Genomic DNA, 22,204 nt, shown 5'->3' with positions numbered 1-22,204 from the left:
GGCGCTGCGCAGCTCAAGGCCGCCCGCGAGCAGACGGGTAGGGTGAGGAATGGCACGGACATTTCAGGCACTACGACTTGTTGAATTACTTGTCATTCATACTGTAAAAGTATTTATTTCTTTCCCAAACAAAATGAGATATTAACCCTCGCTGCAAATGTAAAGTACTTTGAATAAGTTAATTAGAAAAAGAAATTAAATTACAGACAGAGCTCCAGCCTAACTTTGGGTGCAACAGGGCAAAGTACACAACAACGCAACACATTCATATTTAAAATATTAACTGTATTACCGCTAAATGCTTTGGTAACAAATATATACTTTACGGAAATAACAACGCGATGTTTTATTGTAAAGGAAAAAGTCCCAAAGTGAAGTAGTGCTTTAAGGGAAAAAATATTTTATGGTGGTTTTTAAACATAAACACCAAAAAAATAAATTCACAATGGTAAGCATAAGGTAGGCCTATGCTGTCTGTATATTGCTGTCATTACAGCACAACAACCACAACAAAACAAGTAAACAAAGACTTGCCAATTATATGCCCCCCCAACACACACACACACACACTCTTTACAGCACATTGCCCCTCTTCTTCTGTAAAATGAATCGACAATCCGGTTCATTGCCACCAAAGTGTCAAACAAGAGCATGGACACAAGTAGCGGATACCAGTATATGGCATACGGAAGGACCTCTGGGTGGGAGATGTAAAAATGACCAAATTTAGGCATAATTTTTCATAATGTGGCCACGTCTTCAACAGACTGGCTGGGAAATTTATCGTGTTAATGCATACACCCAAAGTGGGAGACCAGTATGTAATAGTGTATATTAGGTCTTGATTTAAAATCTTTGCTCCTGCTAATGTAAATGCAGTCAGTCGCCAATTTATTGTGTGCACTTTGCTAGTAGTGGGTTGGATTCATGGCACAGGTTCAACAAGGTGCCTGAAAGATTCCTCAGAGACTTTGGTCCATGTTGACATGACAGCATCATGATTTGTCAAATCTCCTCTTCCACCGCATCCCATAGGTGCTCCGTCCGATTGACTGTGGAGGCCTTTTGAGCTCAGTGAACTCATTGTCGTGTTCAAGGAAGCAGCCTGCGATGATATGAGCTTTGTGACATGGTGTGTTATCCTCTTGGAAGTAGCCATTAGAGGCTGGGTGCACTGTGGTCATAAAGAGATGGACATGGTGAAACATAAAACTCAGGTAGGTTGTGACATTTAAATGATGCTCAGTTGGCACTAAGGGGCCTAAAGTGTGCCAATAAAATACAATCGCATTACCACCTGCAGTCTGAATTATTCATACAAGGCAGGATGGATCCATGCTTTCGTGTTGTTTACATCAAATTCTGACCCTGTCCTCTGAATGTCATGGTAGAAATTGAGACTCTAATCTAACCAGGCAATGTTTTTCTAATCTTCCATTGTGTGAACCTGTGCTACTGTAGCCTCAGTTTCCTGTTCTTAGCTGACAGTATAGAATATTCTCTTGCACTTCATAAAACATACAGAACGTAATCATTAGGACTCTATTAAGAAGCTGATGTAAACCGTGTAGAGTGACCTTGTAACCTCCAGAGAATGCCGGCCAATTACTGCTGTGCCCAATGAGACAAAAAACAAGTATGAATTAGCGCCTTGTGTCGGCTTAGAAACTTCTGCATCTGTTAGCTGTCCTATGTTAGCCTTTGATGTATGAAAATGTACTTCGTTAGTGTTGCGGCTTATCACTGCCTTGAGGGACAAATATATTATCAACCCTCTAGCCAGAAAATGTGCAACAAGCTGAAGCTGCCAAGGTCTGCTACTGAAGGGAGGGGAATCGCCTGAGTTCACCAAAAGTCAACGGCTAAGTAGAGATAGTGGCACCAGAATTATGTTTGGCTGAGGGACTAAACAGTAAAAGAAATGATTGCTAAACTTATTTTGGATTAAGCGAGAAAACAACGATGATGAATGGCTGAGGGAATGATGATGCTCAAATGACGAGATATTGTTACACAGTATGAAAAGGTATAAGAATTAGCGTTAAACAGTACGTGACAGATTCCTGCAGCGTGTCCGGCCTTGGCTGTAACCTCGCTGTTACAATAAAGACCGAATCTGAAGATTTACACAAGCGGCTCCTGACTCCTGATTGGTGGGAGCGGAACAGTAGCATTGGCAGCAGGTGTGGTCTTCTGCTGCTGTAGCCCATCTGCTTCAAGGTTCGAGTGAGTTCTGAGATGCTCTTCTGCATACCTTGGTTATTTGAGTGACTTTGTGGCTGTAGTTGCTGCCAAAGGATCTCCAAGAAATTATAAAGCTTCTGTGACTTTCATTATGGTGTATTTTGTATAGATTTATGATTATAAGAATCATTTAATTCAATTATTTAATTAGAGTTCAACTGCTACAAAACAAAACGCAGAAACAAAAGCACTGAATACTTTTTTTAAATGCGTTATATTATGATTTTTTTTTAAGCATTCAATGTGATATTTGACATTTTGTCAGCTTTTTTCTGCCTCATATTCTAAGCAATTCGTATGCCATTTTCCAATAGCGCTTGAGTGTACAGAAACTCACACTGCAGAAGTTGTTCTTCCAGGGTTATCGTTTCACTGCATGCGCAGTTGAGACTCAAGTTACTGCTAGATAAATCCTATGACACAGCATAACCTCAGCTGGAGCCCAATCATATTTCACTTCCATTTCCCCAACCGGAACCCAGAAACTGGTCCCTGCTTAATCCCTTGTGTTTGTGTGAACATAATTTATAAGGGAATATTTTAATAATAAATTTCTACGCATTAACAGGTACATACAACCAGAAACTAAACCGACTAAGGTTTCTTATAAAAGAAAAGAAATATCTATCCGTCTATTCATCCATCCATCCATCCATCTATCTTTCTGTCTGTTTCACCTGATATCTGAAACTGATGGGGCCACATCTTCCTTCCATAGTTTTCCTTACAATATCATGATTCAATGGTCCCAAGAGCTTAACATTTATTGCATAAGTTACTTTTTATTTCATTTTAGTAAGTGTGAGTCCTTCTGAAGTCTCATGTGCTATCGCTATATTTTGCAATAACACTCGTACTGGGTACTGTTATTCCAGCAGGGTTATGATTCTGGAACAACCATTCAAAGCCATTCGAAGTATTTCAGATCTACACAAGCCATCCCTTTCTGTGCTTTGGAATGCGGTAAGTTTGAAAGGCAAATATGAGTGGGCATTTCCCCCTGATAAATATCGTGATATATAATTTTATTTGCGTTGTATATATTTTTCAAGTTATCCAGGTCAGGGCCGAGTAACAGATTTCGGGGGGCAGACCGTTGCCTCACGGAGACTGGCAATGAACATTTTACCGGGTGTGTACTTGCGCCCCCTACTGGTCAGATGAAAATGCTATTCGATCATATTCAATAAAATTAAATATTGTAAAGATACATTTGAAAATGTGGCATGTGTTAGTCATATCAATGTGTAAAAATAAATTATGGCACATGTATTTGTTTTAATTTTTTTGTTTACAAATTTATTTATTAGGCTGAATGATAGGTTGGGCTCTCATCTTCCCAGAGCCCAGAGTAGCCCATGGGTAATGCAGGACGGCATGTCTTTGACACAGACACAGAGTGACCCCTGTATGGCTCTATGCAGCAGGGAACAGATTTAAATAGAAGAGGGAAGTTCCCTCCCCAATAAGAAAAGACTTGAATAGATAAATATTATAATAAAAAGTACAGTTACAACTGACTGCACAGTTTTGTCCCACATCAGTGGTCCATCCAAATAACAATGGAGTGCATGAAGCAGCGGTCTGAGTCTTTTTCTCCGTTTTCTGATTGAAATCTCATTATGACGGCTGCAGAAGTTGATCTTTGTCCTTCTCATCTTTGTCCTCTTCGCTGTGGACCTGATTCTCCTCCATGGCCTGCAGCTTCTCTGAGGGCTCGGCGGGGGCGTCGGCCTGCTCGCCTGAGCCATCTGAAACGATGACCACGGCGTGGTACGGCTCATTCTCCTCGGCGCTGTTCTGCATAGCCAAGAAGATATAGGACCGGTATGGTTCTATCAAGTACTGCGGAGAGAGAGAGTCAAAAAAACAGTAATGAGATCACACCGGTTCCAAAGGTTCCTGACATACACTCCGATTGTGAATTTCATGTTAAAATAATTAAAACAAAGTTCTTTTCTAAGTGGGACCATAGAGGAGACAGGCCACAGAACAGACCCCCCCCCCATAAACATAATCGGCCCCTACATTTTTTGCAGGTGCCAAGTGTCTCAACCTAAACTTTTACTGAAAAGGAATTAATAACTGGAAATCTGACAAATGGATCCATTAGGCTCCGTTGCTTATAGATACCTCAGAAAAGAGAGGTCAGGGAAAATTATTCCCACATTTGTGTCTCGTGTGACAGCATGACACCTCTAATCGATCAAATTTAGAAGCAAATCCCAACGTGATGCATTTATATATTTTCTCAGTTTATTCAATCTTTACACCCAATTATTACTTGATGTATGTAGTTCTGTACAATTTCCTTTATTTATAAGCAGCTTTGGGCAGTAGTGTCACTACAAATAGTTAAACTATTAGTTTAAGTACATTTTCCAATGTGCTAAAGAGAAAAAAATACATTTTCCAGTAGTAGTAATTTGTTACTTTTGAAACCAAATAGCTGTCTAGCGAAGCTCTCTATTTAGTGAGGTAGCTGGTAGCTCTGACAGGCGTTACATCAGTACATCTCCCCAGACTGACCCATATTTAATCAAGCAAATCGTCTATGTTGTACTGGTGCTAGATCAAAGGAAGTCTCCACCCCGATTACAATGGAACGCCACACCCGCATCCGGCACAAAGCCTTTTGATGTATTTTTTGACTCCACTAGATGGTGCTGTCTGTTCAAAAAAGGGCTCAAAGCATGGCCCAACGCAAGCCAAGAGCGCCATCTAGTGAGGTGAAAAAATACAGCAAATGGTTCATGGAGCTTCATTTGCCCATCACTAGAACGAATCATTTATGTAGCCTATCCCGTTTTTCTTTTAGGGCATTCAAGAAGCTGCTTGCCTACATTGTTATAGAGACTTATTCACATACAAACAATTTCAATACTGTTTGGAGCTGGTGTTTATATGTGTTTGTAGTGTAACTTGCTACATTTCTCTGATGTATAATTTTCATGTAGCTCAGCTATATTTTTGTATATATTGATATTTTTTTATATATTTATATTTAGAATACCTAGTAGCTTCGCTTTTTTAACATTTTTAAGCAGCTCGCCCAACACTAACTAACGGCACCACAAACATTTTCAGTTATTCACAAATGTCCATTTTACTGGAAGATCCTTCATAACACCTGGTGGCCACATAACTTATTGCAAGGCATAAAGCCACTCCAGTGCACTCCAGTGCAGATTACCGAGATTAGGGTGAATCAGCTCTAGGACCTACCTGCTTGAAATGCTCTGGAAGTTTGGCGCTGGGATAGAGGAACCTCAGACCCTTATAGCAATACCAGCCCAGCAGGAACAAGAGCGGCAGAGACACAGTGGTCACCAGGAAGCTCGATATAAGCGCCACGGCCACCACCCAAGGCTTCACCGTCCCTGCGATGACACACGCACACGCATTCACCTATCTGACACTTCGATACAGCACTCAGTAAGCAACGCAAACAGTTCTGTGCAAAATGTAACAACATATTACGACATTATAATATCTTCTTCTATCCATCTTCCTGGTCTCTCCAAGCCTGCAGTATATCCCAGGCTACATAGTGCACAAAGCTGGAGGTACATAATGTTCTCAGTACCACCAAAATCAGCAGCGATGTAAATAAAATGAAATCGAACAGAATGAACCGAGGAGATTCAAATTCGAGGCCCGAGGCTGACTGACCGAGGGTCTTGACTGGTGCCCTCAGATAAAGCGTTTTCCTTAACGGGGAAGATCACAAATATGTGGCAGTATACGTAAATCAGGAGTGGAACTGTCAAAACCGCGGTCTCCCCCAACGGCAGCTCACCGTTTGATGTGGTTGTTTCGCACACCGGCTCGCTCTGCTCACTCAGCTTGCTGTAGCCCGGTATGTAGATGTCTGCCTGTACGCAGTAGCGCGTCCAGGGGAGAAGCTCGCTTAGCAACAGCAGCTTCTGCTTCGTTTGCTTCTGCTTCTTTGTCTGTTTGGGGGGGAAGCTTGTTGAGGTTGTGGTATAAAGAGCTTCATAGCAGACAGGACACCATCTACAGGTACTGTTCTGGTGACTGGCCTGTGCATGCGGTGTTCTGTTTGTCTGTATGTTGACCATGGTAGACTGTATTTTCTCCCTAAGCTGTTTAATTTTTTATATTCCAATTGCTATTGTATATGTATACTATATTGCCAAAAGTACCGGGACACCGCTCCAAATCGTTTATTTCTGGTGTTCCAATCACTTCCATAGTCACATGTGTATAAATTCAAGCACCTAGGCATGCAGACTGCTTCTACAAACATCTGCGAAAGAATGGGTCGCTCTCTGGAGCTCAGTGGATTTAAGTGTGGTACCGTGACAGGATGCCACCTGTGCAATAAGTCCATTCGTGAAATTTCCTCGCTACTAAATATTCCACAGTCAGTTATTAGTGGTATTGTAGCAAAGTGGATTGGGATTGGGGTACCAAAAAAGTGGATCTGGACTTCCCTATTGAGAACAGAAGGGACTCCATACTTTGGTGGTAAAATGTTAATTTGTTGAAAACGTAAAAGGATGCAGTAATGCTTTTTCATGTTATAAGTGCTTGAAAAGGATGAAGAGCAGAATTCATGTTTGCTATGCTATATGGCCTCTCCTGCCCCTACAAAAAGATGCTGACGATTACGACAGTTGCCATACCTCCTCCTGACCTTCCTTCCAATAAGAGAGATTGTAAATGATGTCGGTGTACACATCCTTTAACGTGGACATCTTCAGCACAGGGTCCTGGAGATTGACTTCCATGTCCCCTGCCTTAGAGTGCAGGCTCACGACAGGTGGACCAATGATGGCTAAAGAGAAAAACAGTTTGGCCAATGGGCAGAGAGTTAAAAGTCAATAAAGGACTTCATTTGCCACTGCTTTTCAGGATCCACCCCTTTACTCAGCTAATTCTGTGACCCACTTGGAGAAACAGACTGTGTTGACATTAGGCCCAACTCCATGGTGGGGGGGTGACTACATTGACTACACCCAAGCACCATCCCCTGTGGCCCCTCCAGGGAACCGTCAAATGTGTCAGCCAGTGATGGTCAAATGATGCTTCATGAACCATTTGCTGTATTTTTGGGCTCCACTAGATGGTGCTCTAGGTTATTTTGGGGCATACTCTGAGGCCCTGTTTTCAACAGAGAGCACCATCTAGTGGGGTCAGAAAATACACAAAACGGTTTGTGAAGCTTCATTTGGCCATCACTAGTGTCAGCGTATTCCATGGGCAGCAGGGGGCACCATGGGAAAAGAGGATCTGCAGGAATTTTAAAACTAAAATTTCTTCAGTAATAAAAAAAAAAACGAGTACCGATCGGAATCGTGCGCTTACTCTGTCGATCGAGGAAGAACTCCGTGGTGTTTACCCAGGATGACGTGCTGCCCTGGAGTTCTGCTCGCACTCGAAAAGTGTAAATTCCAAAATAATGAGTGTTATTCGTGAAATCGCACTTCCTCTCCTGCTGACTCTGGCAGGCAGCAACATATTCCAGCAGATGACTTCTGTGAATCATGAGAGGATAGTGGGATGATTGGGGGGGGGGGGGGGGGTCTGTGAATGACCGAAGCCATAGATGGGTCTGTGTACAGCACAGAGGCTAAGAGACACTCAGACAGATACTGTGAGGCTGCAGGACCTCTGCTGTTGTACTCCTAAGCTATCTGCTTAGTCCGAAGAAAAAAAGAAGTGACCTGTTTTCCACCAGTATGATTTTATTGTATCATTTGTAATTTCAATGACAATATCAATAAGAGGTTTTCGGGCTTCTTTAAACACCACCAGTGATTCTACACTGAGCAAATGCCATGAGAAAGACCCACTAGGTGATGAACAGGGCTGCATGGTAGCTATAGCAGCTCACTTCATGAATGTGTGTGTTTTATCTGTTATATCTGCACCTGTGTGTATGTACTTTGTGGGTGGCTCTTCATGCTGCTAAGCGCAGAAGAAACTTCCTGTTGTTTCCCGGCATGGAGGCCAGGCCTCTCATTGTCTTTTTCTTTCCTTTCTCTTCCACTTCTGTTCCATCCCCTCTTTTCACCCCCCCCCCCCCCCCATCCCCAGTTAATCATTGCCAAACAAGGCGATGAAAACCGACTGGCTATTTAATCGAAATGGCAAAAGTCAAAATAAAATACTTTGAAAAAAGTAAAGTGTTTTTAATCCTTGTCACAAAAGCAAAAAAAAAAAAATTAAGCCCTGCGCACTGCGCACTGCGGTGACAGACCAGTGACTGTACTTTAAAATAAACTTAGACTACTGATCGGTTTGCATGCAGTAAGTCTGCCGTAATGTTTTTTTTTCGGACAGCTAAGACAAGGTCTTGGAAAGTGTCTCCTGTACCAGGCGATATCTGCACGGCCGTCCGTGACTTACTTGAACTCCGCCGTGTACCTGACACCCTCGGATGCGTTGTGTGGGTAGTCCCACTCCAGAACGGCACCCATGTTGTATGACATCACCGTCACATTCTCAGGCTCGGGGACTGCAGCCAGGACCACTGTGGGATGCAGGTGTATTCTCATTTATATATATATGTCCCTTCTCGTCATTCCATCGTTCATTTTTACAGTCCCTCCTACCTAATCATGTATTTTACTGTATTTTTCATTTATTTACAGTACTGTGCGAAAGTCTTAGGCAGGCAAAGAATATGATGCTTAGATTATCCCGGTGTTGGTGTAAAACTATGATATTTTGCCTGTCAAAGTGTGTCAGCTTAGCCATTTCAGAACCTCTGCTGAAATCATCCTAATATTTGCGGTGACCGTCCAGTGCAGCCATGTATTTTTTGACTTGGCCACTAGCACACCTCATACAGCTAGTCAGTCTGTCACTGACTTTTTAAACCAATATATTTAATTATTTAATTGAGCTGTTGGTCCAACTAGATATCAGTAAGTTTTTTACAAATTATTACTAGTTTTTACTGTGTTACTCTTAATTTGCACATGTTCTAATGTAAAATTGTGTTTTTTGGTCTAAGACAAAGTACACTTGCTACCCAGATAAACAGCTTTAAACATTTCCTTGGACTTTCTAAGACTTTTGCACAGAACTGTACATTTATTACATGTTATAAGCCATGACCAATAAGGAATGAACAGAGTCAGCTATGTTGAAGCTAAGCTGACTCCAATACTGAGATGCTATCGAAGGACCTGATTACCAGTATCAGGTGTGTTAAATTATCACTGCACCTAAGCTCTGCTGGGTGGGGGCTCTCCAGGGGCAGGAATAAGCAGCCCCTGCTCTAATCCATCCATAGTACAGCTGCTAATTTTGCACACCGCATCTGATAGTGTAGAACTTCAGGAAACCAGGAAGAACCGTAGTGATGCTCTGCTTTCGCAATGTAATGAACTACTTCAATGAACTACTCCACTGTATCATTACTAAAGCATCATTAAAAAAATTCTATAAGCAGGGTTTACCTAACTGGTAGCCAAGTACACAATCGCACTACATACCATACCTGTCAAAAGTTTGGGCACGCCAAGCTGCCTACGAAGGAGAGTGATAGTGTAACTTCGCATGACCTGGCCACCTGACCTAAACCTAGTGGCCACATGCCCATTTGAAGGAGTCTGACCAGAGAATGAAGGAAAAGCGGCAAATCAGTGCCCAGCATTTACGTAGGACCTTCTTCAGAACATCTGGAAAAGCAGTCCGGGAGGCCACCTCATGGACCTGGTGTAGAGGAGACTGTAGGGTCAGCCTGTCCCTGGAGCAATTGGGGTTAGGGGGCTTATTTTAGGGTCCAGTGGTGGGATCACTCTATTGATCCAGGAATTTGAACCAGCAGCCTTCTGAGTCCCAACCCACATAGCTGCCCCCACCCCCAGCAATTTTTTGTGTAATACTTTTTTGGTCAGTGTATAACTCTACATTTTATAGTTGTGATACCTTAATAAGTATGGTAAAATAGAGAATAACACAAATGAAGCTTTCTAGGGGTAGGTGTGCCCAGACTTTTGACTGGTTCTGTAGGTTAAAACTTACTTTATGCGCATTGTGCAGGATGACAAGATATTGCGACACATTTTAACATACATACTGCGAATGCCTGGCTTACTCGCAAACCAGTTGTCATTCCCTGCCTATAAACTTACAGAGAAATGCGTCTTAAGCAACATCAAAACAATACGGCTACCAACGCCGGTTTCGACTGCAAATGTGTATTTAGATGACAACCATGACAGTTACGCTCAGAATCTCCTACGTTGTTAATCAGGTTTTCAGATCTGAAACATGTTCCTCTGGGAAATACCCGTGCAGCACAAACAAACGGGTTATTTCTGTAAATAGTGACTTGCTTCGATTATACATAAAGATTACAGAAGAACCATAATTGCTATTAACTGTAGAACAGACCAATTCCCAAGACATCAGTCAATGCCAATTTACATTAAAGATTTGAACAAGGAGTGTAATATAGGCTTTCAGTTCACAAGAACTAAATGAAAGGCGGCTAAATACTTAAGCGCAGACTGAAATACATTTCCTTACCATGCCGTATCAAGACATTGTATTATTTTTTAGCATATTATTCGACATTAACAGACAGCCTAAACAGCAGGCTGAGATTTGCCGTAAGTCGAGCGCGGAGCCGGTGCCGCCGGTCAGTCTCCGTACGACGGCAAATAAACCAAATGTCAAACCGGGCGAGAGAAGGAAAAAACTGTTCACTTCCCCGTAATATTCATTTACCACGACACCATTCTGAGATTCAAAGTGACACTATTACGAGAATACATCTGAATTTCCCAGCTGTGACATCTTTCGTTTCGTTATACATACTCACACACACGCACATACACGACGTATATAAACCAGACATAAGTATAGGCCAATATGCGAATTTGCCCATATAGGTATATGTGTAACTTGTATATTTCATTAGATTTCTTTGCAATCATCTAATTTAACATTTACATTAAAATTGTAGGGTTGCACTATGCAGTATAGCTATACAAAGCCAAGTCATCTAATCGCATGTCGAAACTTAAGGTAAATGTCGACTTCTTAATAAATCCTGTATAACAGCACAGTACCATCGCACCAGGTATTTTATTGGAAAGAGTATAAATATACACCGACCTGATAAACTGTACAGGACTGAGAAAAAGCAGCCTTGAGAGGAAAAGATCGAGCGCATTGTGCTCGTATAATGAAAGCGCTCGGAATCGCTCCGGTGGGTAGAAACTGGACTTATTTCCTCGTCAGGTTGCGGAGCGACGCTGCGGCGGAGCTTCGGCGGCAAAGGCGGAGTTTACAGAGAAAACGAAACCCCACCTCCGTGCCCCCGATTACTGTTCAGCTGCATGTCTATATATAGGTATAACACGATAATAATAATAACTTATAGTTTAGATGTTACACACATGCAGACTGATAATTACTGGGGTTATTTCCCGATTTACATTACAGCCTATACTGAATACCAGATCTCCATCACTTATACAGGGTTGGCTAGTTACTCAGTCTTAACTTGCAGACACAGTTCAGCTAAACATCAGTCAATTGTTTATGGGGATTCAAAGAAATCGACGTTTATAACGATTTTCGCGTTGCGGCTACGAACTAAACGCCCACATTTAATGACAAAAAAATCATTAAAAGGAAACGATCAAACCATCTAACGATTTGTTTAATCTCGTGCTACATAGAGACAGATGCAAAAGCCTCACTGGAAATGGGTAACCTACAAACAGCTTAATTAATGGGCAGGGAAAGATTTCATTGCAGTTTCGTATCTGAGGAGCATGAATTTATACGTATATCGAAAGAACTGAGTCTAAAAAAAGCTCTGAAAAGCCCGATCACCTGACCCTCCGACCCGAAACGCCCCTACAGAGACTGACCGCTTTGACATAATGACGCGGAAATGGGTTCAGCGACTGTCACATGAAAGCAAGCGGAAACAAAGCATGTTGCTCCAGTTCACAGACAACATTAATGTACACCAATGGTACAAAAATTAGTCAATTTCTGTACCCTCAAAGGTACATTTCCCTTAAAGTTATAAGGTACACTTGGCAGACCCTTGCGGCTATTGGCACGTAGTTGTACCCTAAAAAGTACACCATTTAACTAGCTATCACATTCATGTCATAAAAATGTCGTAATTGTTTACTATTACTAGATCCAAGATTCTTGTTATCGCACCATATAATGATGCATCGTCAAGGTTCTGGTACAGGGGTGAGGCACGGTGCCGGCAGGAAGGTGGACGGCCCACTGGCAGCTCACAGGACACAACAGGGGTTTATTATCAAAACTGGAAACACTAGGAACACTACTAAACAAAATTGGACAGAGAGGGGTCAAGACAAACTACAAAAGGGCCAGGGTAACAATGAGAAGGTTGGCAGACAAAGTACAACATACACAACACTCTGAGATACACAATAGAGCTACACAACTGACATGCGACAACAATGACCCACTCAGGAACTGAACCAGGTAACAACACAGGAGGAGTGAGACATGAAACAATTAACCGATCAGGAAGGGTGCAGGACACAAGGACTGGCACAAGAGAACAGGCAATAGGGGAAATGAATAATTAAACTCAAGGAACTCAGGAACTAAACAGGGAAGCTAAGAACTGACAGAGAAACGAGGGAAACAGAATCTAACACCGGGGAATAAGAAAGAGAGGAATAACACAACCAAGGCACAAAGCAAGGAACCAAAACTGAATACAAATCACAGGAACTAGAAAACTGATACAAATGAAACACTAGGGAACAAAATCTACAAAAATATAAAAAACAGAGGAGACAGGATTTGAACACGAGGCCGAGAGGTTCATAGGTAGCCATATGCTCAGCTTATTCAGCCAGGCAGGGAGAAGACCGAAGACTGGGACAAGGTGCTGACTCTGATGTACATGTGCACAAACCAGGGGAGTTACCAGAGAAATTTACCTGGGCCTTGACTTTTTTCTTGAAGGGAGATTGGTATTGGGACAAAAATATTCAAAGTTAGACCTAAAGTACTTGAGGACCAGGCTCCGAGTGATCAGACCTAATGATGCCCAAACTATGGCATTACGCATTCTAACAACTGACATAAGAACCTCAAACAAGCTGTACTAATTCGTGAATTAATTTAAAAGCAAGATCAAGATTAGAGACGTGTAGGACACACACAGACAAAGACACTTAACTTCCCGTGTTTAATTATATGTGGGGACATGTATATCTTGAAAAGTGCAACAAATTGAAATAAGTGAATCAATAGGAGAATCGCAAAGAAAAAAAAGTCTAAATGAGTTGCACTCATTTCTGTATTTAGGGCTGCTCAGTTTTGAAAAGAAACAAAAAGCACCTATTTTCCTTTAATGATTGATGGCGGAGAGGTGCGATTTGCCTACGCCTTTTGATACCAGCCAAAACACCTATAGTATGACGACCTACTATAACAAAGTGAACAGCCGTTTTTTGAAGGACCATACAAGAAGCTGTTTGATTTAAATCACAATATGATTTGGAAACTACCGGATTATGGTTTGCCATGCAAATAACATTGTTTTGCCGTTGGTGGTTCCCCGCCACTGTTTTCAAAATATGGTATAATTAGGGTGAACTACGCTAATGCAGACACTTTTTGGGAAATGGTTTAGAAAAATCTCACGAAAGCCATTTGCTCGAATTAATGTATTTTCTATTAGCTGCATATCTCCTTAAAAAAATTGTGTGGACATTTAAACATTCAGTGTAACATTTTAGAATGAAATGGGATTAAGACATAGAGAGGCTCCTCTCATTTCTTGATGAGCTTGTTTGGGTAAAGTGGAGCACTTATGCAGAAGTGGGTTGGCGCTTTTCGTATACAGGCAACATTTGCTTTAATTGCAAAAGGCAGCATTTTATTGACCAAGAAAATAAACCACAAAGAAATTCATTGTAACATTTTGTGCACAAGATCCAAGTACTTCAAATAAGTCATTGTTTTCTTTTTCACTTCATGATTTATCATGTCTTAAATGTCTATGAAGCATTCCTTGGTATATTTTGATGACCTTTATTTGTGGTGGTGTTTATTTTGAGTTTTCAGGTGAAAAAAATATTATCTATTTATTGTATCACGATCTGGGGCGGCATGGTGGTGCAGTGGTTAGCACTGTTACCTCACGCCTCTGGGACTCGGGTTCGAGTCTCGGCCTGGGTCACGTGTGTGTGGAGTTTGCATGTTCTCCCCATGTCGTCGTGGGGTTTCCTCCGGGTACTCCGGTTTACCCCCGCAGTCCAAAAACATGCTGAGGCTAATTGGAGTTGCTAAATTGCCTGTAGGAGTGCATGTGTGAGTGAATGGTGTATGAGTGTGCCCTGTGATGGGCTGGCCCTCCATCCTGGGTTGTTCCCTGCCTCATGCCCATTGCTTCTGGGATAGGCTCCGGACCCCCCGCGACTCCGTAGGATAAGTGGTTTGGAAAATGGATGGATGGATGTATCGTGACCTACCTGGAAACACTGGCCATTCGTGATCAACGAGTTGGGCAGCCCGATCTACGTTACTTACATGTACAAGTGTGCCCTGTTTTTCAATAAAAAGCACTGTTCCACTTTTACGCAAAACACCTTCAACAAAAGTGGGACAACACTAAAGACAAAAGCAAACAAAAAACGAATATATTTTTTCAAAAATATGCTTTATTTTTCAATCTCCAGCCCTCTTGTACTAAAAAACTTAAAATACTTTCTTAAACAATATGCCCCATCAAATGCTTCTAGTAGCCTTATCTTTCCAAATTATTAGGCCTACTTCGTTTGTCGATTGGTCAGTTGCGCTATGCAGCCTTGAAATTCTGAAAACACCCACATGTCACACCAATGAAAACAGTTCGTAAAGACCAAGCCCAGCTGTAGCATGATTGTAGTACTGCTTGTTTTCATTGGTTGTCGATTTCTTTTAATGTAACGTCGGCCAAAGCTTAAATGTCCCACTTTACCTGATATCCCACTTTTGCTGAACTGGCTGACACTACAGTGTCCTCTACACCATATATCAGCATAAAAGTATACGAAATATACTCCAGCCAGTATACAGATGACTTTATGCAGTAGATTTATCACTCAATGAAAAACAGGTTGGAACAATTTAAATAATAGCTGTGTATTTATTAATCTGAAAGTAATTTGTGGATGACTTTTATACACGTACATATCTAGCTCTGTGTTTCAAAGTGCTGGATATTGACTAACTAGTTATTTTTTATATTATTCTAGCATATATTGAAAATCTGTATTTTACAAATTGTTGCTTTTCTAAAATATATAAAAGGAAAATTAAAGCCTTGGCAAAATACTGCTGCCATATTATTGTAAACACTAACACTAAAAACACTAAACAAATAATAAACAAATAATAAAGTGTCACTGATATACAGCAGTTGGACAGGCCAAGTTGTCCTAACAACAGTAATGAATAAAAGCCAGAAATGAACGAACAAAACAAAATCCCATAGTATGATTGAGGACACGTGAGGGGATCACAGGCCTTGCAAACTTGGGAAGTTTCGGCAAAACGCCTCGTATGCAGAGCCCACACAAGAAAATGGACAACGCGATTCATTCGTGTGAAGGCAGTGTCCATACGATTTCTAATTGCTTTCACGGAAAATAATTTGTGTAAATTAATTTTTTCAACGGAATTTTAGGAGTTAATCATAGATGGTATACCATGTCTTGCTGCATTAGGTACCTGGAGTGAGAGTACATCTCTGTACAGCAGAGGGCGCTAAAGATCTACGTTTCACATGTTAGCCTCACAAGGATGCGTTGCACCTCATTTAGGGAAACGCAGTTTTTGTTGAATCTTCTCAGACCAATGCGGTAAGACAGAGGAATAGGGAAGGTGAAGCTATGACATTTAGGACGATGCTTCCCGTTGATGCTGTTTTTAGGAGATGTTTCTTCCCGGTAGCTTTGTGGTTTTGTGTGAGCAATGTTGATTGTGGGATATCTTGTTACCGTATCAAGACTCGAATTGCGAAAAATCATGAATACTTGTGAGTGTATGAGCAATTATCACTTCCTCTTTGTGTTGCAGTCTTTCGGTTCAAATGATGAGAAAATAGATGCAGATTAGTACAGCAGGTTTTTAAGTAAAGTTGACCTGTACTTTCCAGAAGGAACATTTACCGCGCTGTCAGAAAAAATGGTACAGCTCTGGTACAGCTTTGGTTCCCCAAGGTACAAACAACACTAATGTACCACCAATGACAGAGAAAGTCCATTTCTGATAAATTAAAAACGATCATTTATAACTGCAACCACATGGCTACGACTTATTTTTGTAAAATTTTGCTTGCTGGTTCCAGGAAAAAATTAAAAGAATACGTCAAATGAAAGCGAGATTTGGTAACATTATGGGAAATGAGACAAGAGACATTTAGAGGAACCCACCCATGATTTAACTATGATGTTATTCCAGGGTTCACAGATCATTACAGTCACCCCCGCCTTGTGAATGTCAGGCTTGGTCCCTGCATTGAACCATTCAGTCCATCATTTCCCCATTTGACCAGCAGGTGACGCTGGCCATCCCGTTCTTCTCTATGTGTCCCTCACTGTTTCCCTGGTTCCATGTACTGCTGCATGACTGAATGGGCTGAGCTTACAGCTACTACCATTCATCCTATAGCATCGTGAGTCTGAGGCTTGTCGGAGGGCATCCTCACCCACTTTTGACATTTTGAGTTTTGCAAGTGCCACGTTTATTATGTTTATACATTTCAGTACTGGTTCCTGTTTTGTGTTAGTTCCTGGTTTTCCCTGCCTTTTCCCACCTTTGTCGTTGTCTTATACTTCTTGTGTTCCTATTATCCAGGTGATTGAATCCTTAATGTTTTGTGATTGCATGCTAATTACCCTCACCTGTTCTCAATGGCATAGGAGATTGGTTGAGCTGGGAGGGAACAACTTAATAATTAAAATATTTATTGGAGGATGAATAAAGCCAAATTAAATGTTGGGGGCACCCCCCATCCGCCTGCTTCCTACACTCCTGCCTGTTATCCCTGGTGTTTGGCTTATCGGCATGGTCTTCACTCCTCTCTCATCTAGCCCTTGTCATACAGCTGCTGTAGGTCCATAAGTCATATACCCTCTGCACACCAGTACAATGGCTTTGAGATGAAGCAATCAGGATGTGTGAGAATTTCAGCTTTAATTCAAAGGATTTAACAAAGGAATTTCTGTAAGCTTTCAGGAATTACAGCCACATTTACATGTGGTCCTTCCATTTTTAGAGGCCCAAGAGTTATTAGATAAGTGAGTTTCATGGCCAGACGTGGTCTGTTCCTTTGTCACTCCATGATAAATTAAGCACTTAAATGGCACTGAATTTACATTTGGCAGCTGGTCACTGGACCTCAGGTCCAAAGAGGTGTCAATGCAAACATGGGCAGTATGTAGTTTAGTGGGCTAAGCCTCTGTGCCTGTGGTCAGAAGGTCACCAGTTCAAGTCTGACCTTGACACATATATGGGTCCTTGAGCAAGGCCTTTAACCCCCAGCTCTCTGGGGGCTGCAACAAGTTGCTGCCCTTCATGACCAGCTCGCTCTCACCTACAAAGGGCAAGTTGTGGTAGTTGGATGAGAATTTCCCCATAGGGATCAAAATAGCATAAATTATTTTTATTAAGTGTTACAATGCAGTAGGGCCTTCGCTGTGTTCCTCAGTCTGTCACTGTAGACGCTGTATGTGTTTCTTGCTTGTATGTACTTTGTGTGGTTTCCTGCTCTTTATCCTCTTTCTAACCCCTGAAACTCCTCTGCTTTTCCGTTTGCGTTACTTTTACCATTTTTGGTTGTCTTACACCTTTTGTATTCAACTTGTTTCCTGTTGTTTTGATTTCAGTTCACAGTAAAGACCCCCATACTTAGCAGAACATGGACCGGCCCCCCAAGTGGGGTACACCCTCACAAAAAGGCAGAAAATGCCCCCAATTAAAGATGCCACTTACAGCTTATTTCTAAGAAACTAAATCAAAATTGACTTTTAAAATAGCCTTCTTTGAAAAGCTCTTTTAAATCCCACCAACAATCGCATGCTAAACTTTAAGTTAAATATAAGCCTGCATATACATCTGACTAAACATAAGCTTTTATTCAACTACAAGAAGCATCTGATGTTTCGGCTGCGGTCGGGAATTATGACAGCAAGAATCCTTCCAACAGACAAAATCGTGTTTTTGAATCATCATTCATTTTTAATCACATCGGTACAGACATGGCAGAATTAAACGTCAATATGTAAAAATGAGTAAAAAAATGTTTGAATATTATTCTAACGTTCAATATAATTCTTAAGGTAAGTACAGCACAATTATATACAAATAGCACTGGAAAGGAAGTCTACCCGGTTTCATTTTTGAACATGCGCACTCTTACCAGTCACTGCGCCTTCACTACGCAGCACATCATTCATTATTAAACATCTTTCATTTCCGTACGATTCATGTCACGTTTAATGCCCGTTGGGGGATCTGGGAACAGTCAGCCTCATACTTCAGATGAATCGATGACGTTTTTTCGCATATTCTGATCCCACCCCCCCCCCCGTCCACGATCGGCTGACATAAATGTGACATCGCGGGGTTAGTCAGCAGGACTGCTTTGTGCCGCAATGCACATTAAATGATATGATTATATTTCTGTAAATAGTGAATGTCATTACCGTGTACTTTCCGTTATATCACCCTCCTACAAGACAGGAAGTCCATTAGCTGTAAATCCCAGCCCCATGGAGCATTTTTAACTTAAATTCCATGCACCCGTATCTTAACCACATTATGTAAGGGCAATTTATAACGACTGTTATTCATTTGTGTTTCGCTTCGTGAATCGTTTACTTAGGCTTGCCTGCTAGTTCTGATGTTCCTGGTTTAATAACATACAGGGCAAAAGCAGCTTATATGCAGCAGTGCTGATTGCTTTAACGGTTTCTCTAGGGCCCCGCCCAGCCCTGAGTCAAAAACTTCTCTGGGGGCCCTAGGGTGACATAAGTAAGGCCCCCCCAAGTGGGGCATTTGGAGCCAAAAGAGAAACGAGAGGGAATTAAAAACGATGGGGTATAAGTAATATGTTAATCAAAGTACAAGGTGTCAGTGGTAAATCTTACCGATCAGAGTGGGGGCAGGAGTGCTGTCAGCAATATTCACTGATCGGGGTGGGGGCATCGACCCGTCAGATCGATCTGCCAAATTTAAGAAACTTAACCCTTTCCTCTTTAGCTGGGGCCCTGGGCTGTAACCTAGGATAGCCTATGCTTTACTCCGCCTCGGGGCTGAGGTTTCTCTTAAATATTTGCATACGTTCATTGAATTGTGTTCCCTCCACGTCTGATCTCGGTTTGTCTACCACGCTAGCGGGAGAGTTTCAAAGACGCAGCAGATGATGTCATGTTAGTCCTGTATCTTTGTGCTGTTTTCCTCTCCTGTTAGGCTGCTTTGTGGCAGTTTGCTTGGATGGGAGGCAACTCTGTCTATCCGGAAAACTGTCTTTAAAGATGTAAATAACAGACATTTCTATAATTTAAATGATAATATTATGTTAAATCCTTAAATGTAACTTCTGGAATTCTGTTGTCATGGGGCTGCTAGATTCTGGGGGCCCCAGACGGCTGCCTACACTGGCCTGATGGTAAATCCACCCCTGCTTATATTACGGCCTGATTGGCAGCTCACAATAATTCTGTCCACCGTTTTCCTTTCTGATCTTCTCCACAGACTTTATGTTGCATTTAAAGGACTGCAGCACCGCTAAGCTCAATAAGCTGTTGGAAAAATGGATAACAAGATGGATAAATGGATTTAACTGATTTGATTTAGTAAAAACCACATTTGTACTTTTAACTGAAGCCTTGCTGAAAAAACCAGCAGGCCATCATAAATCCCTGTAAAAGCAACAGCAAAAGTAGCCAACATTAGTTTAGCTACGTAATCAAATCAATATGAGGCCGATTCCAGCAGGAGACGCGGCTGCACGGTAACAGGCTGAGCGGCAGCAGCCGACCGCTAAGCGAGGAGCGAAACAGCATTCTGATCACACTAGAAGTACTGAAAAGATTAGATTACTGCCGCTTCTTAACCTGCCAAAAGGAGCAGCTGAAGTCACGCTCAGAAACACGCAGAGCAATCAGCCAGGGGCGACTGCTGCAGTCGATCCCTTTTATGCTCTCACAAGCTACGCGAGGCGTGTATTAGGTCCCATAATTCAACAGTCATGAGCAGATGTGTTGCTGTAACTGCGGATTAACGTTAGAGTACCCGGCAGGAATGAAGCTAAAGGTCAGCAAGATGCGGCAAGCTTGCAGACACACACGACCAAACGTGCTCTCTCAGTTACTCAACGGCACGCTGCCTTTTCTCAGACATGCAGCTACACATACTCACAGTGCGGACTGCAGCAGCTTGGGGTATGCCCAACACGTGGGGTGAGGCTTATCTCACAGCTCGATTCACCAAAACCATGCTCTGGATTCCCACCCAGTGACCCCCACTTCCGTGTGTTCTGGGTACCTGGGATTTCCCACGGTGAATTACCCTGATTAACAGTTGGCGACTGTCATAATTGACAACCATGTAGTGCACGTCAGCAACCCAGCCTGAGAATGTCCTTCCCTATGGGGGGGTCCATCCCAATTTCCCCAGCATTCACTGCATGTCAGCAACCAGCGGAGATCCAGTGGAGATCCAGTGCATGAGGACACAGAGCTCAGCTGGGTCCTCTTAGTTCGACCCGTGACTCGCTTGTGCTGTAGTCCTGCTTGGTGTGTCCATTCTTTCTTTCCAACAGACAGTATTAAGCTTTAGTGCTGTAAATGCAAACACCTTTGTTAGTTTATTCCAGGAACTCCCCCCCCCCCACACACACACACAACCCAGATCTAGTAGATAAATGTGAGGAGGCAGGCCTGCTGGGAGTGGCCGTGCTGAGGGGGTGCGTGCGGCAAGGGCAGGTGGGGGAAATGCTGGGTGAGGTTGGCTGTAGAGGAGCTGTTCACGCTGTAGGCCTTCAGGGACGAGCGGCCACCGAGGACGGACACATCCAAGAAGGACACGTGGAAGGGCGCTGGGAGCATCCCGGCCTGTGCCCCAGACACGTCCAAAGTTGGGCTCGGAGAGATGGTGAGTGCCTGCTCGGGGTGAGTGGCGCCGGGGGCGGAGCTGAACACACGTAGGCTGCGTAGGCCGAACAGTGCTAGGTATCGGGGCGGGAAAGGAGGAGACAGGGCGGCTCGGCCGCAGGCTGACAGCCGCAGGTCCTGCACCATGCTGCCGTTCAGCAGCTCGCGCAGCAGCCAGCCATCGTGCACCCACACTGTCAGGCCGCCCTGCATACGGAGGCCAGCAGGGGGCAGCGAGGAGCGGGGCACTGTGCGGCAGCTGCACAGCAGATTGGCCAGTGTGTCGCTGCAGTCTAGAATGTCAGAGGCGCAGCTGCAGTTGCGCAGGCTGTTGCCATGGAGCGCACTGTCGAAGAGCAGCGTGCTGTTAGGGGGGGTGGGGGGGAGGGGACGGGGAGGCGGTGGGGTCATTCCCACCGTGGCGACGAGGGCCAGGAAGAGGACATTGCTGTGGATCAGCGACGTGCTCCTGGGCCGATACATCTCAGAGGCAGCGCTGTGTCTACATCACCAATCCACCTTCCCCGGAGACCTGACCAGGAGGAGAGAATACAGAGAGCTTAGGCTATCATCAGGGACGGAGCCCCCTCCCCAAGAACGTCCCCGCTTAGGCTATCGTCAGGGACGGAGCCCCCTCCCCAAGAGCGTCCCCGCTTAGGCTATCGTCAGGGACGGAGCCCCCTCCCCAAGAGCGTCCCCGCTTAGGCTATCGTCAGGGACGGAGCCCCCTCCCCAAGAGCGTCCCCGCTTAGGCTATCGTCAGGGACGGAGCCCCCTCCCCAAGAGCGTCCCCGCTTAGGCTATCGTCAGGGACGGAGCCC

General features: G+C 43.2%; 2 protein-coding genes across 2 annotated transcripts; both read right to left on the bottom strand.

The window, feature by feature from the left end:
• Positions 1-3,516: 3,516 nt before the first annotated feature.
• Positions 3,517-11,496, bottom strand: LOC125709399 (interleukin-10 receptor subunit beta-like). The gene is made up of 7 exons (XM_048977769.1): positions 11,344-11,496; positions 8,620-8,743; positions 7,576-7,745; positions 6,894-7,045; positions 6,044-6,197; positions 5,470-5,624; positions 3,517-4,089 (listed from the first exon to the last, which is right to left on the bottom strand). Exons 1-7 carry the CDS (start codon positions 11,399-11,401, stop codon positions 3,865-3,867), a joined length of 1,038 nt encoding a protein of 345 aa, XP_048833726.1. The 5' UTR covers positions 11,402-11,496; the 3' UTR covers positions 3,517-3,864.
• Positions 11,497-18,442: 6,946 nt separating this feature from the next.
• Positions 18,443-21,755, bottom strand: LOC125710257 (uncharacterized protein C21orf62 homolog; the record flags this gene model as incomplete). The annotated part of the gene is made up of 1 exon (XM_048979808.1): positions 18,443-21,755. A coding segment is annotated over one exon (612 nt), but the record flags the coding sequence as incomplete, so codon positions are not given.
• Positions 21,756-22,204: the final 449 nt, after the last annotated feature.

Source organism: Brienomyrus brachyistius, chromosome 16, assembly GCF_023856365.1.
Source record: "Brienomyrus brachyistius isolate T26 chromosome 16, BBRACH_0.4, whole genome shotgun sequence".
NCBI lineage: Eukaryota > Metazoa > Chordata > Actinopteri > Osteoglossiformes > Mormyridae > Brienomyrus > Brienomyrus brachyistius.
This window is presented reverse-complemented; position numbering and strand designations above follow the sequence as displayed.

Excerpts from the sequence above, each read along its gene's own strand:
- LOC125709399 (XM_048977769.1), bottom strand. The coding sequence starts at position 11,401 with ATGCGCTCGATCTTTTCCTCTCAAGGCTGCTTTTTCTCAGTCCTGTAC. Across the intron at positions 8,744-11,343 it reads AGTCCTGTACAGTTTATCAG|TGGTCCTGGCTGCAGTCCCC; the intron begins GTCGGTGTATAT and ends TGCATCCCACAG. Across the intron at positions 7,046-7,575 it reads GTTCTTCCTCGATCGACAGA|CCATCATTGGTCCACCTGTC; the intron begins GTAAGCGCACGA and ends TTTTCTCTTTAG.